General features: G+C 38.6%; 2 protein-coding genes across 2 annotated transcripts in view; one reads left to right on the plus strand and one right to left on the minus strand.

Annotated features, from left to right (window-relative positions):
* Positions 1-531: 531 nt before the first annotated feature.
* tacc3 (transforming acidic coiled-coil containing protein 3) lies at positions 532-10,698 on the plus strand. Its single transcript, XM_023352286.1, has 17 exons — positions 532-649; positions 1,787-1,949; positions 2,093-2,220; positions 2,748-2,785; positions 2,869-3,769; positions 4,145-4,187; positions 4,275-4,404; positions 4,487-4,545; positions 4,622-4,752; positions 7,020-7,098; positions 7,184-7,303; positions 7,400-7,467; positions 8,130-8,173; positions 8,283-8,443; positions 8,529-8,635; positions 9,323-9,443; positions 9,531-10,698. Exons 2-17 carry the CDS (start codon positions 1,788-1,790, stop codon positions 9,594-9,596), a joined length of 2,358 nt encoding a protein of 785 aa, XP_023208054.1. The 5' UTR covers positions 532-649; position 1,787; the 3' UTR covers positions 9,597-10,698.
* A 1,456-nt stretch (positions 10,699-12,154) lies between these two features.
* Positions 12,155-21,990, minus strand: part of LOC102228622 (fibroblast growth factor receptor like 1) — a 47,036-nt gene continuing 37,200 nt past the window's right edge. The window contains exons 4-7 of the mRNA XM_014469545.2: positions 18,158-18,226; positions 17,389-17,673; positions 14,304-14,657; positions 12,155-13,177 (exon numbers count right to left, since the gene is read on the minus strand). Coding sequence (XP_014325031.1) covers positions 12,771-13,177; positions 14,304-14,657; positions 17,389-17,673; positions 18,158-18,226 — 1,115 coding nt within the window. The 3' untranslated portion in view covers positions 12,155-12,770. The remainder of the gene's footprint in view (positions 13,178-14,303; positions 14,658-17,388; positions 17,674-18,157; positions 18,227-21,990) is intronic.

A 21,990-nucleotide genomic window follows, 5' to 3' on the forward strand; every position in this document is an offset into this window, starting at 1 on the left:
TTGATCTAGTTCTGAAACTCCTTTCAAAAAATATTCATAACGTTTCAAGGGAAAAAAAAATTTGTTTTGCTCACAAATCACAGGAATTGGTATTTGTTTTTACAAAAGGTTGTTACAACATTAAACTTCATACATAATTTTAAAATCAATTTTGTTTACTTTTGTGAGAGTGGATAGGGAACATATTTGGTCCTAGTGTATTTTTAAAATTTAAAATTTTTTAAATCATAATTTAAAAAATAGAGCTTCTTAACTAAGCCAGAATAGACTGCAATAAGGAAATCAGGATCATCTATAAAAGGAGTTCAAATAACGTCCCGTCATGAAAATAACTGAATGTTTATGAGAATTGTGTGGTAACCGCAACCCCACACCTAGTTGGATCAAACACTATCTTGGAACGTCTGTCATCTTTGGATGAGCCCTTTCATATGATTGGATAGCCAACCCGGAAGCGCATCTTGTTTGAACGTCAGGATCAATTTGATTGGTGCGTTTCATGACTTTTAAATTCCAAACGGCTGCGCGTGCTCCAGACACTGGAGAGGGATTTTCAAATAAGTAGTAATCGGTATTTACTGGTGATACTACCGTCCATACATCCAGAAAAGGTCTTATCGTTTCAACCTGAGTGTCCAGTATTGTTCAGGTATGTGGTGAATTTTGACCCTATAGTAATTCAGTGTGTAATGGCTTTGAATTGTTTTCTCAGTTTAAACTGGTTGTAGTTTTTCCGTTAACAGTTAGCCTATTGCTAACTGTTCTTGACGATGTCTTTGTTAAAGTAAAAACTTGTACTTTCCGCCGTGTTGAAGCCTAACTTGAATGGGTGTTAGTGGTGAAATGCACCGTAAAAGTATTTATAATTAAACAGAAAGGAAAACATGAGATCGTTCAGCGGATTGATTTATTTTCTGATCACATGCTATACGGCTTCACGAGCTATTTTCAGGGTTTCAGTCTGTAGTCATATCAATACGCCTCTTTATATATAATATAATAAAAACTGTTAAGTATATCTATGGAAAGTGATTTTTGTTGTGTAGTCTCATGTTTTTTTTCTGAAATTGAAAGTTGTCCGTTTAAGTAATGATTTCGGTGCCCCCTGGTGGTCATATCGTGGCAACGCAGTTTTATTATTTTTAACCTCAACAATTAGTTGAAATTTCACTTTTTGGTGATGTACTAAGTGACATTTTAGTTAATTTCTGTTTTGCAAACAGCTACACTAACACAGCTTTGATCTTCCAGTGTCTCTCTTGTTTTTGTTTTCTTTATTGTCCTTCTCACATAAACTGCACGCCCATACCCCAGGCTATTTTGTGAATCAGTTCAGATGCTTCATAAACAGCCTTCCTTCATATCAAAAACCTACAAGCATCTCCATTTATCTCTACATTCTAACTAAATGGCTTCATATTTACCTTTTTATAAATGGGTGATACCAAAATATTCAGACCAATTTAAGAACCATAGCATCAGGTTACTATTTACCATTGCACAAAAACATTTTCCTATCTTAACTTGACTATATTTTCTTTCTTCTCCTGAAAACATCTAAGTCAGAGATTATGTTCTCTTTCATTTCCTTAAAAAAAAGGTCTTCAAATCAAACACAACAGTGCGGCCTCAGTTTCTTTACTCTGTGAACTACAGGATCACTCTGCTGTCACGAGCCTCAACAGGAAGAGTCTTATCATCTGCATGCAGCTTTCAGAGTGACGCCTCAAGCAGAGTGGCATTAAATCTCCCATGAAACGTCATTTTGCTTCTTCTTGTCTAACAGGATGAGTTCTGTGGATGCCAAAGAGAACTCTGCGGTCATCCCAGCAGGAAAGCACAGCAGCTTGTCTGAGGACATATTTTCTCTGGATCAGCCCACAGGGAGGTCGTCCATCCTGCGTCATATGGAGAACCTGCCCAGTAAGACCGTGCCAAGGGACTCCAAGGTACAAAATTGTTAGTTAATTCATCTAGCACAGCATGTGGCTTCAGATCTACGGGTTATTAACACAAGTCAGGTTTAGAATAATGTTTTTAATAGATTTTGCAACAGGTGATCATACTTCCCTGACTAAATGTCTTTGTTCAGGTTTCTTTTCAGACCCCCAGTAGAGATCCAGTGACTAGAAGGATTCTTTCCCCCAGAACCTCCGTCGTTATGCCCAGAGTGGACGAGAACATGAAAGTGATCGGCTCTTTTAATTTGGAGAAATTGGAGTAAGAAACAGATTTTATGCTTCCAATATGTCTTTAAATAAAACAATAAGTCTGCCACTAACACACTTTACTGGTTGACGATTTGTCCCAGAAATTATTAGGATAAAATTGTAAACTTAAGACACTATTTTCAAGTAATATAATAGCATGATAATGGTGCAAATTCACCCTTTTTGAAACTAATAAATTCAAAACTTTTTACACAGGTCTCTGCAGTGGAACTGGAAGATACTTTCAATATCCAAAATAAAACAACCAACCAAAAGCAATAAATAAAACAGAAATGTAAAACACATATGCACCATTATTCCATGCGCTGTCTTAATTATGTTGTTCTTTGCAGGAATACAATACTTTGATTAAAAATGAAGCTAAAAAAACAACTAAAACATAAATAAAACAATGTCTCTGTAAATAAAGTTGTCCTTCAAAAATACTTAGAATCATAACGGAAATTATCAAGTTAATTTGAACTGATCAATTACGACAGGCTTAAATAACAGTTTTTTTTTTGTGTGTTTTTTCAGCGCCTCACCACATGAACCAACTGAACCTCCAAAACAAGGTAATTTATCTGAAAAAATAAACAATTTACCTTATTTTGTCCTGTGTCTAAATCAACCGATAATAAATTTACTCTCCCATCAGATCCGTCATCGTTCCCCGACGACAACATGCCGATTCAGAGCAGGGGCGACTACCAGCTGGATTTTGATAACCTGGACGTCATCAACCCCTTCCAGGGCTCCAAACAGATGGCGCTGTCTCCCTTCAGGCCTGCCGATGATCCCAGTGAGGCCCGGCAGAAGCCCACAGAGGAACCGGGAGCCGAAGCCCCGCTGGACGACACGCTGCCCTTCACGCAGTCTGTGGAAAACTCGCTGGCAGATGTCTCCACAGAGAGCAGCGTGGTCATAGTGAATGTGGCGAAGGCGACGGAAGAACAGGACGTCATCTCAGCTACTCCTGATGAAAAGCAACCTGGTGACGTGTCTGCAAGCACAGGTCAACAGGACGCATCGGGCAGTTTCACCGAGGACGGCTCTCTTCCAGCAAAGGGATCCTACAAGCTGGATTTTGACAACCTTGACACAATGAACCCTTTCCAGACAGGAGGCTCTAAAATCCAGAACTCGCCTGTTGGAGTTGGAAGAAAGGCGGCAGAGGATGATCCACCTGCAGAGGAAAGCAAACCCACTGATGAGGAGAAAATCCTTCCTCCAGAGGGGCCAATCAAACTCGAGTTCAACTTCAGCGACGTCGCTGAAGTCAAGCGGAAGCCGCCGCCTAAAAAGCTCGGCAAGAGATTCACCGACGGAAAACGTAAAGAATTAAAGCCGGCGTCTGATTGTAAACCATCTGAAGAGTCCGCTGGGAAAGCCGGACCTGGACACGCTGCTGTGCCCAAAGCTTCTTACTCCAACTTTGAGAAGTTCGATGATCCGAACTTCAATCCATTCGGTACCAAAACGAGCATCGCCGACTCTCCGAAGGGCAGCGGCGTTCCCAGCCCCGTGCAACAGGAACCGGACCCCGCAGAACAAACAGGGTTCGTACAGGTCCTGGAAATCCTGGAAAATCCTTGAATTTCAATAAAGTGTTTGATATTCAATTTGCACAGTTTTATAGCAAAATGCAATTTTATGTTTGATTAAATTTAATAATTTATTACAATTATTTACAGTTTAAACCAAATATTTTCATACACCAAATAAAAATTCACCAAATAAATTTTTTTCTTACTGTCTGAAGTTAAATCAGACAAAATTTTATTTTTATTTTATGCCAACTAGAATTACCAAAATTATTTATATTTGTTAAATACCAGAAAACTTGCAAAGAAAACATTTTCAAAGATTTTCTGTAACTCTGGACTCGATCTGAGCTGGTTTTTTTTTTTTTTTTTTTTACTTTTTCCCTGCAGGGCTGCAGAGATGTTGCCTCCTGCTGAGCCTCGCGACGCTTCGGTGAGCAGTGATTCAGTTTGCTGCAGCTCTCAAACTTCCTTCTCTCTTTGCTTATTTACACAAACTTAAATTCTCCTGAAATGTCAGATGGGGAATCGCGTGGTTCTGTCAGAGAAAGACCTGGACGGTGAAAGCAGCAGCTGGAAGCCCCAGGTTCCCTTCGAGCATCAGATGAGCCCTCTGGACTCCAATGAAGAGTTTGTTCCTGGAAGCATGTGTGAGTGAACGCTGCTGCTCTCCTGGTGCTGGAAAGTCGTCGGACACATATTTGTTTTTACTTTACTGCTGTTCTGTTCCAGTCATGCCCAACGACTTTGATGAGCAGATTGATTACCTCGAACAGTTTGGCTCCAGAGGTGTAAGTACAGCACCTTAGCTAAATTATCTGCATTTCTGCTGTGAGGATATTTAAAAGGTTTTTTGTCCCTGAGCAGTTTAAGGAGTCCGCACTGAGGAAGCAGTCATTGTACCTAAAGTTTGATCCCCTTCTGAGAGAAAGCCCAACGAAACCTGCAGGTCCTGATGCTCAGCTGCTCTCTGCTGCCCCTGCTGGCCTTTCTGCACGGTACGCTTGTACTACTATCTTCATTTACGCTTATTTGTTGCCAATGGATACTGGAGGAGACCCTTGTATACAGTACAGACCAAAAGTTTGGACACACCTTTTAATTCAATGAGTTTCCTTTATTTTCATGACTATTGACATTGTAGATTCACACTGAAGGCATCAAAACTATGAATAACACATGTGGAAATATGCACTAAACAAAAAAGTGTAAAACAACTGAAAATACCCCTTATATTCTAGTTTCTTCAAAGTAGCAACCTTTTGCTGTGATTACTGCTTTGCACACACTCTGCATTTTCTTGATGAGCTTCAAGAGGTCGTCACCTGAAATGGTTTTCACTTCATAGGTCAACCTGCCCTGTCAGGTTAATAAGTGGGATTTATTGCCTTATAAATAGTCATGAAAATAAAGAAAACCCATTTTAATTAGAAGGTGTGTCCAAACTTTTGGTCTGTACTGTACATTACACCACCCATAAACATCTAAAAATATTTTATCAAGGATAAACACTTGACAATACTTGTAACCTGTGTTTAATTTAAAAAATATCAATCCATCCATCCAACATGGATGGATGGATGGATGGATGGATGGATGGATGGATGAATAGCCCTTTTTAGTCAACTGCAGTTTGTTTGTCTAGAAAGTCCAGTTTGTTTTGGAAAGTTGTGAACATGAAATCAAACTGATGCGAACTCTGGAACGTCTGAAAACCTCGATCTCGGTTGGGTTGAAGTGAACTTTGGTAAGGTTCAATGCCTATGTGAACGCCAGGCCGGCCGGCAGACTGCTCCAAAAGCAGGAAGCGAACTGCAGTGCAAGGCATTGTGGGTAGAAACAACCAAAACAAACGTTGATGGGAGAAATGGTTTTTGCCAAAGAGAAATCGTACAACCACTAAAATCTGAGCCTGCTCCATTATTGTTTACAGTAATGTCTTCTTCAGAGGTTTTTGTGTCATTTTCTTCAGTGGCAGCGCCCCCAGAGGTGGGGAGGGGAACAGGTGTTTCAAAGGGTTTGGTTTGTTTTGACACAGAACAGCAGCAGCTGAAAATGTAACAAAAGTTGCAATTTTGGTCTGGAGTCTATTGGACTATCAGGTGTGAAAATACTCCAACTCTCCTGTCAAACGTTATTCCATGTGAGAGGCACATCTGCTGTGGAAATTATTTTTAACAAAGAGTAAGAAAATTTGTTTCAAAAACCAGAGAAAGGATACATTTTCTCTGTCAACATTTCTTCTAAGGCTTTGCAGTGGTTACAAAACGGATTGCAAGCATACACGTTTTCTTTCATACGGGAAATGAAACATTCAAGGACGTTCATGGGAGACAAACAAGAAACAATTAAATGACTATTGTAATACAGAGTTCAGAAAACTTTCCCATGAGCAAAAACCATAACACTGTTACACGTTGATTCACTCATATTCACTGTAACCTTAACATTTCCATCAGACATCTAAACTGTAACTTTTAGAAGTAGCTAAAGCTTTAGCTACTTTATGTGAAAATCAGTTGCAGTGTTTAGCCGTAAAGGTCAGAGCTTCAACATGTAGGTGTGGTTTAGGTTACAGAAGGTCTGGAATGTCGTAATGGAAGATTTATAGGAACCTTGTGAGTTTCGTCTCTCTGCTATTTAAAGGGATCCTGCTCCAGCAGGAATGACCCTGACCTTTATAGAGTTATGTGTTGCTAAAATAAAAGCAGAAATGTTGTCTTTAAATGACATGAGTGAAGATTTTGTCAGCTTGTTGAAGCAAAATTGGGATTTTAATGAGCTGGAGCGCCAACATTGTTGGGTTTTAAAGGTGGCAACAGTTTGAAATGGGCAACTTTTTCCATAAGGGATAAGATGTATCTGGGAAGGAGCAGTTTTACTGAAGGTTTGGCCAAATTAAACCGGTTTATGTGAGAAAAAGGGAATTAAGTGGCCAGGCTAAAAATGCTGCATGATGAAATTTAGATCGGCTTCTGAGGAACAAAATGAACATCAGAAGCATTGTTATGATGCGCTAAAGTGTCAGAAAGAGTAGGAGCTTCTTAAAGAGACGGTGGCCAATTTTAAAACGTCAAATTAAAATTATTTTAAGTTATGTTTGATATCTACATTTTTAACAACTCAACATAATACACTTTTATAGCACTTCATGTCTGGAAAATGCATGATACCCATACTTTAACCTGCTAAGTTAGGAGTGAACTTCATCTTCTACCACAACATTCAGTTTCTTTTAGACATTAACATTATAATTATCTTACAGGTTCAGTGAAGCAGAGAAGGAGTCAGCCGGACGCTCACAGAAAGATGTTTTCAAACTGGTGGAGGACGTAGCAGCTGCCGTGAGTCTCAACCTGAATCTGAGTAAAACAGTTTGGTGTCGGAGCGCCTGACTGGTTCCCGTCCTGCTCTTCTTCTCTGTCTCAGCCTCCAATCCTGCAGAGTCTCATCCCTCCGTTCCCCAAACCTGCAGAGGAAGCCATTATTGAGGTTCTGAAGTACAGCCAGAAGGACATGGATGCCGCCATTGCGAGGGTGCAGGCAGAGGTTTGTCTTTTTATGTCACTCTGGTTCTGTTCTCACTCGTTAATCAGATTTAATCTTAAAAGTAAGATGATACTTACTTTGGCCTTTTTCGAACAGGCCGAGGAGAAAGAGGAGCAGTGGAACGCCAAGGTTAAAAAGCTGCAAGGCGATGGTCAGGAAATGAGGTGAGCTTTGAATGCTAACTTTGTTTTTTTGCTATTACAAACTTCCTAAGCTGCTTGGAATTAGTTTTTAATGATATTTAGGTCTAGAAAAATAAAAATTGTTAAGTTTTCCTACTCAAGTCCTTATTCTGCATCTTTATCTACTTTAAAATATGGTAAATACATTGACAGTACAGTAACCACACCATCTATGTACTTCAGTATGAATGAAAAACATTTATAAATCAATATTCATTATTGCTTTCCAAATTTTTTAAATTCAGCTTAAAAATCAGAATAACTAAAAATAACTAACATGATTACTTCTGCCATTTCTCAGATTCCCTTTTTATTCAATTTTAAACCTTATTCTGTTTTTTTAAGTACTTTTCTAACCAAAATGTTTTCTTTTTGTGTGTGTGTGTTTTTAATTGGAGCCTTTTGGTAGTTTATTATTTTAAGATTCTTTTTTGGGGGTGGGGAGTAAAGTTTTACAGTTTTACAGCATATTATCAAATTGCTCCTCTTCATTTATTTTCTTCACTTTTACGGATCTTAAAGTAGTTATTTTAATTAAGGACCACTTATAAAACCACTTTGGATTTTTTCTTGTTTATAGAACATGAAGATAGTCAAACTGAATTATAATCTCAAATTTCACGTAAAATATTTTTCTTCAATAGAAAAGTAATGGCAGAGTTCGAGCTGCTGATTGCAAATATGAATGGTGAGTTTATAAAGCACATCTGATTTCTTTTATTTTATTTATTTTTGCTCTGGTTTTGTCTTCCTTAAAAACCCTAAAAGCATTTTATTTTTCCTCTGGAATAAATTAGCCAGTCAGGAGAAGGAGAGGGAGGAGGCGCAGAAGAAGCTCAGCCAGGCTCTGATGGAGAAGGATCAGGTCTCCGGCGACCTGAACGGCATGGAGCGGTCGCTGGGCGACATGTTAAAGAGGCTGGAGAAGTACAAAGAAGTGGTGGAGGGCTACAAAAAGGTCAGATTCTCAGAGGAAGAACGCTACCAGTTTGGTTCTTGATGGCAGCAAAAAACAAATAAAATCCTTTTTCTTCCTCTGCCAGAATGAAGAGACGCTGAAATCCTGCGCACAGGATTACTTGGGAAGGATAAAAAAGGGCGACCAGCGCTACCAGACACTGAAGGCTCACGCCGAGGAGAAGATCAACCTGTAAGAAGCCAAAACTTAAATTTGGTTTTAGCTACGGCATTAGCAACCAACACATTTTTTTTTTCTGTAGAAAATATTAGAAATACTTTTAAAGATGCAAATAAACATCAATTCCCTTTTTAAATAAGAAAATATTATATTGCCTAAAATGCAATAATGTAGCATTCCTTTAGCCTACACTTGTATTTTTTAGTTGCAGATGTGTCCTTTGCTTCAAATAATCTTCTACCATGTGAAAAGTATGATGGCGTATTAGGGCATCATAGATGGAATTAAAAAAGAACAAATTTCTGAAATATTTTAAAAATTTCTAAAATTTGACTTTCAAAAGTCACATTTTTCGAATTATTTTGTAGCAAATTTTAGATTTTTCAAACTGAATTTTTCAAGATTTGTTTTGTATAAGATTTCTGAGATTAATCTCTAAATTTGAGTCTTTTTATTATTTTTTATTTGCAATAACCCTAATAATTGTACTAGTATTTTTTAGTTCTTGATTAATTGCAGCCGTTATTTTTTATTTTTATTTTTTTACAGCAAATGGCCTCTTTACAGTTCATAAGGTTTGGTTAACAATTGATTACCAAATTGGTTGGCTATTATTTCAATAGTCCATTCATTGCTGTTAATCAGATAAATAGTTTTGGCTGTAGAGACTAAAATTTACTCTTTTTTTTTTTTTTTTAGCGCAAATGAGGAAATTGCTGAGGTCCGATCGAAATATAAGGCGGAGCTTTCGGCTCTGCAGGCCCAGCTGCGGCGGGAGCAGCTGAAGACTCAGTCGCTGGAGAAAAGCCTTGATCAGAAGGTGAGTGATCTTCAGTGTGAACTGATTTATATGTATATTTTTTAAATTAAAAGAAAAATTTTAAATCTCCATGTGAATTTGTTTCAGGAAAAAGAAGTGGAGGAGCTCACCAAGCTCTGCGATGAGCTAATATCCAAAGTGCAGAAAGGTTGAACTCAACTGTAAATACTTTTTTGTTTCTGCTTCACTTTTCTTTGTTCTGTTTTGTTTTAATAGACTGTATAATAAAGAGAATTTACAAATTTCAATATTTTCTCTTAAGTCTCGTTTTATTTAAGCTGGTACCACTAGAGGGCAGTGTTAGGCTTAATTTGTAACATGTATCCAGTAGTTAAGGACGCAGATGTAACATTAGAGCATCGTTATAGTTTTCTGTGTTCGCCGTTCCGTCCCGTCATCTGTGTGGAGCCAACGCTCGTTCCTGCAACTAAACAACACAAAGCTCCCCTTCTTCCCCAAGCAATCACAGGCTCCTGTCACATCACTCCCACAGCGGGACAATGCGCTTCCTGAATGGTGAAAAGAAACCCTACCTAGATTGGACCTGAATGAGGCTGGAGGGGGAGAAGATGCTGCCGGCTCGGTCGGTCTAAACGTCAGTCATCTAAAGAGCCACCGGGAGACTGGGACCTGTGTCTGGACACGACCGACCCGGCACTCTGCGTCACCCACGGACACTTTAACCCATTCAAAGGGAGACAGGATACTGGGGCAAACCCCCACATGATCTCATTCTGCACCCCTAACCAACAGGAACAGATTCAGAAGCACATCCTAGTTTTTTTTTGTTTTGTTTGTTTTTTTAAAAAAAGCTTCTTTCAGTAATGAAATTTAAAAACTGAAAGTTTGATAATTTGTTACCACAGTGTGACCAGGTCACACGATTATGTTAATTTTAAGGTTAAGCAGTACAAATGATGGGAATTCTGTTTCTCGTAATTAGAATAAAGCACAAGACCGATGTAAAAGCTACAGCTAACTTTTACAAACTTAAAACTGTTACCATAGCTGCGTTTCCATTACAAACGTGTACAAAACTGTTGATACTCCACTAACGTTGAAAAAACGCAATTCTGCAATTGCAGTGTTTTCATGTTAAACAAGAAATGTAATTAGAATCACACATGAATAAATTTAAGCGATAACCACTTGCTGTCCTGTTGGTTGTTTCCTCCAGTAGTAACATCCGGTTGTTGATCACATGATTCCTGCGCAAAGGAAGTGTTTCCCGAATTTTGAAACTACTTCACCAGCTGCCAAAAACTTTTTTTTTACATTAAGCAAATTTCCTTTTGAAATGTCAAATTCCTCTATTTTAAGGCTAATGGAAATGCAGCTCATGTCACAGTAGTTTCCATTTACATATTTTGAATTAGGGCTGTTGTAAACAAATATTTTAGTAATGGAGTGATCTATTAAAATAAAATATTGGTAAATCTAACATAACAGAAGTATTACTATCGGATATCAGTGCAAGTCAAAATTTTCATATCTGAGGATCCCTAACAATAACTTCTGTAGTTTAGAAAATTAACCCGTAACAATGGCTCACTTTCTAAGTTAACCTGAAGTTGTACAAAGATCTGAAATTATATTAAATTTAATGATAAAGAGGCAGGCTCACAAATACGCTTATAAAAAAATGTGTATACTCCAGCTTTTCGTTTATATATTCATCTCCAGTCAATTTAATAGATAAACTCTCACCTTGCCCAGACATTTATGGCTCTTGTGTTCATGTTAGCGACGGGATTTGACGCCTTAGTTCGTCACAGAAACTCATCTACCAGCTGCGTTCCGCCACACATTTGTTGCGACCGGGGTAATGTGAAATTTATTTTTCCGGTTCGTCCGTAAAGCTACGCATCTAAAGCACAGCCGCCCGTTCAGTTTATCTGCTCACCTGTATAAATAATCCCGCCGGCAGAGGAGAAAATCCGCCGTACTCCAAGCATTCCCCCCCCCCCCCCATCATTTTAAGGATGCTTATTGGTTCCCCGAAAAACGACAAAAACCCAGACATAATCAGTAAAATCAGTTATCAGTAAAATCCTCCCAGGCCGAACTTGAAAATTGGACGTTATGCTGCTAACTCTTAAGATTTCGTCAACAACTCGCAGGCGGAAGTGAGAGCGCTGCGCAACGCAAATAACGGCCCGGCGGGAACACGGTGCGCTGAATAATAAAACATAACTTAACGAAGATTCGAGGCAGATAAATTTTCCTCGAGGAATTTTAATAATAGAGGTACTCGAATCACTTGAGGAATTATTTTGAATATCTTTTTGATATTTAAAATGCATTTAACTGACAAAAACCCCCATAAAATTAAATAAATTATTTTCAAGTTAATGAACTTTCAGTTAACTTGGTGTAAAATATTTGCAGCTTGTGACTACAAAATATATCCATGACATTTTTTGAGCTCCTTTCAGTTGACCAAAAGTGCTGGAGTTCGCTACTTGGGTTGCTAGGTAACAAAGCTGGGCGTTTGGGGTTGCTAGGTAACCTAGAACACCTAGAAACATTAACAGCCAAGAAACTGCTTTAAAAAAATAATTTCAAAAAAACCGCTTGGGCTGTTCTTTAGCAAAGATTGAGGCCCAAATAAACGTTCAAAATGTCCAAGACAATGAACAAAAATGAAAAATTACATACAGAAAATGCCTACATACGGGCATAAATTGGTTTAAAATGATGAATTCAAAGGGTACAATACACAAACGGTATACTTTATTAATATTACGTAGATACGAAAAATGACTTACTCTGAAAAATAAACCTTTGATACATTTTTAAGAAAATAAATTAAATATTCTGACTACAGCTTAATAAACTGTTGTTGGATAAGGAGGTGGTCTCTGCCGGTTCGTCCCAACATGCTAAAGTCTAATAATGGGAACCTACAGAAAGAAAGTTAAATAATAAAGATTACAGAGGACCAGAACAGTTTACATGGAGGGTGGGAACACAATCCTTCCACCCTTTGCAGTCTTTGGCAACGTCTGCATGCCATAAACAGCTACCAGTGGGAGTGGGATGGAGAACGGTAGTGGTCAGCATTCCTAACAAATGCATCTTTAACAAACACAACCTGAGTCGGAGCTTTAAACCAGCCCTTCTGTGAACCTTTAGTACCCTTTTCGTTTGCATCCTCCGCGCTCGTCGGACCCAAATATCCGTTTAGGAAAACCCAAAGTCGGCGTAAAAGTGGTGTGAGCTTCTAACAGGTAGAAAAAGCACCAGAATGTGGAAGTTTTGTTGGGTAACACACACTTTTCTGGGTTTTCCAAGCAAGCGTTCTGGAAAGAAGGATGGCAGTTCAGGCTAACACTGAAAATGGATGTGCTGGTGCTGGTGCACCTTCCCGTCCACGTGGGAGTGGGTGTGCGTGTGGATGTCCGTGTAGATTTTGGGGTAGATTTTGGGCGGGACGCTGGGTCCGGCCTGGCTGAGGAGCAGCTGCTGCTGGGCCAGGTAGTCCTCGTAGTTCAGGCAGTCTTTATCCGGGCTGGAGGACGGCGCCGGGCAGCCCCGGTCCCGCTCTCGGTACGGCGTGCGGTGGGTGCTCTGCGTCGGCGCGCCGCTGGGAGGCGGGCAGTGCTTCCTGCTCTGGCAGAACCACAGCAGGACCGTGGCGAAGATGAAGACTATTCCAGCCGGGATGCCGATGATGACGGGCCAGGGGAGGGAGCTGGTGTTGGATGGGAGCAGGGACACGGGCGGCTTCGTGTCTGCAAAGGGAGGAAACATAAATACGGAAGATCACAACCTGATTCATGAACTCATGAATAAATGGCTGCTTAAATATTGCAGGTGTTGGTTTAGAACATTTACATATGACATTATAATGCCTCAATATTACATTAGAACTACCTTAATATTTAACTCCCTCCACAGATTCAGTGTCAGATTCAAATTCCTCAGAAAAAAACAGATTACTTTGAACTAAAATCTGCCTGAGGTGTGAATTTCATGCTTACACTGCAAAAACACAGAATCTTACAAGGTATTTTTGATCTAGTTTCAGGTGCAAATATTTTATTACAGATAAAACTAAATTATAACTAACTTTTCAGCAAGAAATACAATTTTCTTATAAGTTAATATATAAGTTAATAATTCCTTATTATTGATTAAAAAATTACTACTTCCACTGACAGTTCATTTTACTCCTAACACTCATAACTTTTGAAAATTTAAAAAAGTCCATTTTTTTTCCTTTTCAATCTGAAAGTTCATTGTTTTTTCTAGCAATTTTCTGAGTTTTTTAGTTCAGAAATTTCAATGTTTTTTTCCCTAGACAATATGAGAATCTCAAAATCTCTGAGGTTTTTTTGAAAAATCCTAATTTTGAGATTAATATTTATTCTTAAAAAATCTGATAAATTTCAGCGTATTTTCTTGCTAATTTTAGAGCTCAGTAATTTTCCAGGTTTTTTTCTACATTTTTTTTTTTTAGCTTGATCTCAAAATTTCTCTTTTTTCCCCCCACAAATCTTTGACTTTTGGAAATCAGGAATTTCCAAGTTCTTTCTAGAAAATTTCTGTGGCTAATCTAAATATTTTGGAACTTTTCTCACAAATTTTAAGCTTTTCAAGCTCAGAAATTTACAGGTAATTTTTTTTTTTTTGGGGGGGGGGGGGGGGGGGGGGGGTAGAATTTTTTTCGACTCTGAGGTTTTTCTTAAAAAAAAAAAAAAAAAACAACTTTTCAGGCTCAGACATGTACAAGTACAGTTTTCTAGAACATTTCTAAGATCAAGATAACATTTTTAAAGCTTTTTGGGTGGAAATTTACCGCCCTAATACTCCACGCCCTAAAGCAGCCCAGTAATGGAGCAGCATCTCGGCCCTCACCTGGCAGCACCGTCAGGAAGGCGCTGCGGAAGCTGTATCCCATGGTGTTGGCGCCTAAGCAGATGTACATGCCGGCGTCGTCCTCCTTGGCGCGGGTAATGAGCAGCTTGTTGAGGTAGGAGCCGTCGGGCCGGGACCACACCTCCCCGGTGGGCAGCACCACAAACCTGTGGTCCCCCACCTCGATGGTAGAGTTGTAGCGGCTCTCCTCGTGGGACTCCACGCGCTTTAGCCACTGGATGACCGGCTTCACGTCGCTGCGCACTTTGCACTGGAGGGACGTGGTGCCCCCGTAGTCCACCGTGGTGTTTACCGGGTGCGTCCCCGTCAGAACCGGTTTGGAGCTCGTCCTTTCTGCGCAGACGCAACGAAAAGAACCGTCACAAACATTGTTTAAGTCTAAAGTAGGGACGCAAATAATTTATCGTCGACTAACGTTTTAATTGTTTAAATTTAATTCCGATCGATTAGCTAATAACGTCCGTTTAGAGTAGACTTTCTTTTAGTGTTGTAGTTTGGCCGCCATCCAACAGAGGGCGCCGCTAGTCGTCTTTAAGCAGAGCCCTTGATACATAAGAAAAGATGGCGGACAAACTAGAACGGATAAAAGAAATGGTCCAAACAGAGTCGGGTGTGGGATATAAAATGCGCTTTATGCGGTTCTATTTTGAAATATAAAGACGCAACAAGCTTATCAAGTCACCACATTAATGGCGTTTTTATTAAGTAATTACTGAAGGCGAAGATGTGGCAATAGAAAAGCAGAGGGAACATGATGCCAATAAGCACGGTAGATTTTGAGGGCTGTTGTAAGCTAAAAGAATAGAAATGTCCTTTTTTGTCACACAATCGGAAAATTTCTGTGCAACAGCAACAACGTGACAGGAAATACGATTAAATACACTCACACAAAGATAGAATATAACATGTATAAAAAGACACAAATAAGGAATAAAATAGTGTACAGTAAGGGCAAAATTTAAATATATTTACCATGTAATTATAAAATACTTTATGTTATGGGAAGACAGTCTGCCCTCTTATCCATTAATCGCTAGTTGATCAATTAGATATAAGTTTGTTTATTTTTTGGTCATTTTTCAACTCTCCCAGACAGAAAATAAAGAAAAAAAACTTAAATAAAAAAAACCCAAAACACACAAAACAAAACTAATACAGAAACAGATAAATTATATTTAAACCCCTGTCAATGGCAAGAAGAAGTAGTGTAGGTAGAAACACAAGCACTGCATCATCAAAATCAAATCAGCAGAATCTTTCCGGTATATTTTTCCTAAGACATATACTGGGGTTCCAGCTAAGTCAGTAGACAAACTCATAAAAGAAAAACAATCAAACCTCATTCTATTTGTTTAGCAAATTATTTTCATACTCTTTTATTTTAATAGTGAAAAACACAGTTTTAACTCCTCACAACAATCAACTCATGAATCGATAACTTGCATTCCTCGTCCAAAGTAGCCTAAAGGTAAGAGCTTGTAATTGAGAGAGAGGCAGGAACAGCACATGTAACACAAGAAGTATGTGTGATTAGCTTCCTCTCCGTGCTCCTGGTTGTACAGCGCTGCGCTCTCGGGGGGGTTGGAGGGGGCTCTGGCAGACAGCTGGGCTGTAATCAGCTCCAGATTGGCTGGATGGTCCCCTCCCTGAACAAACAGAGGGGCACCAGCCCTCACTCTGACTGCTTCCTCAATGTGCTTCTCATTGCTGAGAGAACATTCATCCAGACCTGCTGATCACAATCTGACTGCAGTGAAGGAGAGAAGGTTTGTCTGCAGACGCAGACCTGCGGTGGTGCCAATTTGAGTCTATTTCCTGCAGCTACGAGCGCTTTGTGAAAGTATTTACACTTGGGCTGAAACGATTAATCAGATGAATAGATTATCGAAATAATCATCAACTAATTTAGTAATCGATTAATCGCCAACTAGTGTACAGACTCAAAAAAGGCAACATGCTGAAAAAACAACATATTCACAGCAGTAATCAAGCCAAGGATGTGATTTTTTTTTTTTGGGATACATTTTGCATTTAAGATGGAAAAACATTCTTTGTAAACATGTTTTAACCAAAACTCCTCAGGTAACAGTTTTAGTTTCACCCAGTTCAAATTACGCAAACAAAACCTTCTATTAAGCAGCTATTGTTGTCTAATTATTAATCGGAAATAGTCAACAGGTCAGCGCTACGCTGTATTGATGTTAAATCAACAGAACGGGTTGAAGTTAGACGTATTTTTTTAAATGCAGATGCATCCTTTGCTACAAATGATCAACCAATGGAATGCTACGTTATTGTATTTCAGGTAATAAAATGTTTTCTTATTTAAAAATGGAATTTAATTATTTGCATTTTCTTGAGTATCTCCAATAGTGAATAAAATAAGTGAAAGTGGTGAAATGAAAAATTGGTATAATGTGCAACTTTTTAAAATTCGAATAATTGATCAAATATTTGAATACTAAAATAATCGTTAGCTGCAGTCGAAGTCAGATAACAACAAAATCAAACTTTCTGATCTGATACTAATAGATCTGTCACAATAATCAATAAATCAATTAATCACACAATAAGTTATAACAAACTCAATAATGTCCATTTGTATAATTTATGGTTTTTCTCTCTTTTATTTATTTATTTTTATTACCAAAAACTGGATGATAATCTCTTCAGTCTGGTGCTTTGGTCTCAGATTGTTTTGAAGGATAATTTTGTTTACAGAGACTTAATTCGTTTTATTTATTGTTTTGTTTATTTATTTTGGATATTTAAAATGTCTTCCGGTTCCAGTTTTAAATGTTCATTAGAAATTAAAGCTTATTGATCTTTGAGAATGTGTTCTTGCATTATTACCTGAAAATGGTCTCAAAGGAACAATATTATTGTTAATCGCTGTAAGTTCTAGGACAATTTATTGTCCAGTGAAATTTGTTACTGTGGCAGGCCTAAACACTGCACAGCACCTACTCCTCACCTGTCTACTGAAACATGGTGGTGGCAGTATCATGACCCTGGAGCAGCTTTTCTTCTATGAATGACTACAGCTGGTTTGGTTGATACTCACGGATGACTTCGACCTTGTACGTGGCGTTGATCTCCCCAGCCCGGTTGGAGACCCTGCAGGTGTATTTGCCGCTGTGCTCCGGCACCACATTCTTCAGACTCAGAGTCCACTTCCTCTGGCGGCCCTCGCCGACTTCCTGCTCAGTCAGGGGCCGGTCGTCCTTCAGCCACACGATGTCCGGCCGAGGGTTTCCGCTGGCTGAACACTTGAGGCGCACCGTGCTGCCCACGGGACACGCTATCACCCTGCGCCTCATCTTCTCCGGCTGCGTGAAGCGAGGACGAGCTGCCAGGGGGAAATATTTAGTTTGAATATCCAAAGATTGAGAGGAAATAATTGGGTGGGCATTTATCATATTTTTTATGATTTATTGTAAAAATGTTTATTAATTGTTGTCATGATAAATTTCAGTTAATGATGTTAAGTATAAAAAAAAATCACAACGGACAATATGATCGGAAGTAGGTTGGTAAATAGATTAGCTTTACTAATTTAGCTTAATTCTGAAGGCAATTGATTTTCATTGGGACTATCAGAGTAAAATACATTCCACAACGTTCCGATTTCTATTAGTAAAGCAAATGAAAGCGGCCGTGTATAGAATGATTTTCCTTAAACGTCACACGTACGAAGCCCCTTTGTGTCGGTCCATCGCGTAAAATCCAGATAAAACACATTATAGTCTGTGGTTGGAAATTGACAAAATGTGGAGACGTTTGCAAGACAGTGCGGTTTGTTAAAAGCAGGACATTAGACTTGGAGTTCTTACCCAATTTGTCACCACCTGGTTCTGGTTCTGCTCCGTTCGCTGGTCCTGAATTATCAGAGCGAGGGTCATCTGCAGACACAAAAGGAATAGAAATATGTCAGCGCACGACTACATGACAGGAAAAGGCCTTTATTTCTACATTATCAAAAACTGAATAAAGTTTTTATAACTTAAATGTGAGACCTATTATGCAAAATTCACTTCTTTCTTTGTGTTTTTATGCTTTTATTTGTGTCTCAGCTGCTTCTAAAAACAGTCCAGAAGCTTAACAAAAACCACTCAGCTGTTCTTTTGGCAATAGTTTTTTTCCACTAAAAAACAATAGTGTTTTTTAGTGAATGGAAAAGAAGCAGTTTGAAAATATTCTGAATGTTGAGTCATATTCTATGTTACCTAGCAACCGCAGAAGATCCCAGCCCTGTTGCCTAGCAACCCCAGCGGCATTCCAGCATGTGGCAAGTATTTTGCTTTTGACTTACTATTTAGAAACGACTTTCTGCATTCTTGTTATGTATAGTTGTACAATTAAGCATTTGTTTGCAGCCATTTTGAGTATAAACGTTGAGTTGGGGGGCGTGGCCACCAGCAGCTTATTTGGATTTAAAGTGACAAGACGCCCTAAAACAGCTCATTCTAAGAGGAGCTAAAATAATTTACCAGACTAAAATGTCATTATCTAAGAATGATTTTGTGGCATAAATGTGATGAATTTTTTTTTTTTTGTAGCCCACAGGATAATCTTAACATGTTTAAGGAAGCATAATAAGTCAAAAACAAGCAGCACTTTTAACATCTGACCCTGTTACTGCTACAGAGTCAAACTGGCCTAGAAATGAGTTTTAAGACTCTCTGCGCAGGCTGCATGCTGGGGTCACACTCTGCTGCATTTGGAAGTAATATGATCGTTTTTTATTAAGCCCTGTTAGAGCGGACAGCTGGAGTTTAGTCACTGGCTGACATCATGCAGCCCAGCTAAGACCGGGCTTAAAGACGTTATAATGACTGAAACTTCATCCACATTCGATGCTCTGCAGACAGAGACATTAAGCAGAAGGTACATCCACAGTCAGCTTTTCTAACCAATGCATTCTTAAAATAAAATAAAAGATAAAATAAAAAAAATAAGTGAATGTATTCATTGCGACTCAACGTAACTATTTCTACCTTCTGTGACTGATTTTAATTTCTGGCTCTGCTGGATTCTTCCGCATCGAGTCTGACTCACTTTATTCCCTCCTCTTGGTTTGATTGGGTCAGGTAAAGAGGCCAGATGTGACTTCTAACCCCCGCCGCTCTGCCTCCCTCTGAGAACCCTGAAACCGTCGGAGCTCTCCTGGGTTCTCTAGGTACAGGCCCTCCTTTGTTTGTCCCCTGCAGCACCGATCCCAGCCATGATGTCATGGCTATTTGGAGGGGCTTTAACTGGCCAACGATAATAACCAAAGAAATATTTCCCTCTTGCTCACTTGGGCTCTCCACATTCCTGCCGGTTCCTGAACTTCCCAATCTAAACAGATCCTGGTCTCGAACTGCCGGGGTTTTCTTTCTGACTTCATTTTTTTTTCATTGAATTTGTTTCCTCTCTGCTTTTTGGTGACTTTAGGGAACAATGACGCTCTTTATGCATCTGAGCCGTTAAAGCTATCCCGTGCCACTATTGTTTTGGCACAATGCAGGCTCAGAAAGCTGCAGAGGTGGGACGTTTTGAGGCCAAACATATACATTTAGCTGTTTCAGAGATTAATTTAGTGTGATGGAAAGTAACCAAAAGCTGATTTTTATCACAAATAAAAGAAGCAAGGAGTTTTCTGCTCATTTCTCACACTTTAAGCCTGAATGAATTTTAGTGAGACATAAGCAGAAAACTAACTGATTAAGACTTATCAAAAACTTTGTTATGTAGGGCTGCAAGTAACGATTATTTTAGTAATCAATTATTCATCTGATTAATCTGATGATTAATCAACAGAATTGATTAATGATCCATCCCCAAGTAGGAAATGGTTGGGGATTAGGACTGAAACGATTAATCGGATAAACTGTGTTGAATCGATTACGGAACTAATCGTCAATTATTGGAGTAATCAATTATATCGATTAATCAATATAATCATTGATTAATCTGATGGGTAACCAATTACTCAGATAAAAAAAATGGCATATTTGTCAGATTTTTCACTTAGCTATTTACATTTTTTTATACAAAATTAAAAATACATTAAGAGATGCAAAAAAAATGTTTCCTTTATTAAATAAGAAAATACGTTTTATTGCCTAAAATGGAATTTAGTGAACGCTTGATCATTTGTAGCAAAAGATGCATCTGCAGCTGAAATATAGTTCTAACATCAACATGTGAAAAGTTCAAGCCTTCCTGCCTGACTTAACAATACAGTGCACTAATCTTTTGACAACTTTTTCTATTAACCAATTAATGAATAGGTAGCAAAAGGTGGATAAGATTTTTTTTTTCTGTACAAAATTTGAATTGGGTGAGGTGAAAACCACTTGTGAATTTCTGAGGAAAACATTTTTAAGTTGTTTTAATCTTAAATGGAATATATATGTATATATTTGTACAGTTTTGGCTGAATTACATCTCAGAATGTGTTGTTCTTTCAGCAGTTGGCCTTTTCTGAGTCTGTGCACTCCAGTTAACAATTAATCGGTTACTAAATTAGCTGACGATTATTTAAATAATTGATTAATTCACAATTAAAGCAAGTTAGTAAGCCATTATAAAATAAATATATTCACTGATTATGTGTAATTAATTTGAGTCAAGGTAAATAACTATCTGCAACATTTATAGAATCTTATTGCCTTTCTAAACGACTGGTAATAATCACTTGCAAAGTGGAAAAGAAGAGTTATAAAACTGATAATTTCTATACATTTTTTAGTTTAATTGGCTTTTTTTGACAGGCATAGTCCTGCCTCCATCCGGTAGTTGTTAAAGTCCTGCAATCATCTTGTGACGTGAAGCAGAGCAGTTGAAGTAGGCAAAAGGTCAGCTCTGAGGTGCTGGTGCTCACCACATACACCAGTAAACATTACAAGAATCTGGATCCAAATGCAACCTATTCTGAGGCTGAAAACTTCAAGTTTGTTAAAAGGCAATTTTGATCCAACTCGAATTCATTCATGATGTCCCTGCAGTGTTTGTGGTCTGACGCCATCTTTTCTCACTTCATTCACAAAACCAGCCGCAGGAAACGGTTCCACCACACACGCTTTCTGCTGGCTGAGGCACAAGATCGAGCCAGAGGAGAGATTTTTATATCAGAGTGGGCTCAGGGGATGGCTGGGCATTAGGACTGAAACGATTAATTGGATTAATTGTGATGAATCAATTATTGATATAATCATCATCTAATTTAGTAATCGATTAATCGTTAACTGGAGTATACAGACTCAAAAAAAGGCCATTTGATGAAAGAAGAACACACTCAGAGCAGCAATTAGGTCAAAACTGTAATAAAATGTACATATGATTTGCGTTTACGATAGAAAAACAACATTGTATCTAATTGATTAATCGTCAGAAGAATCGATTAATTGACAACTAAAATAGTCGCTGGTTGCAGCCCTTTCGGGTTTATGTGACATCCTGAGAAAGCTCAGCACTGCGGCCTTGCATCACCTAAAAATAGCTAACACATGCGAACATCTGGACGTTTTACTCCAGATGGGAGCAAAATTTAAAAAAAAAAGCTTCACGAGAGCCAACAGGAGAACTAGATTTTTATCTAGTTTTACAGTTAAACTAGATTTTAACTGTGGACAGCTGACAGATTATGCTAATCTGCAAAATGGCGACAGCAAACATTGGG

This window comes from Xiphophorus maculatus, chromosome 19 (genome assembly GCF_002775205.1).
Source record: "Xiphophorus maculatus strain JP 163 A chromosome 19, X_maculatus-5.0-male, whole genome shotgun sequence".
Lineage (NCBI taxonomy): Eukaryota > Metazoa > Chordata > Actinopteri > Cyprinodontiformes > Poeciliidae > Xiphophorus > Xiphophorus maculatus.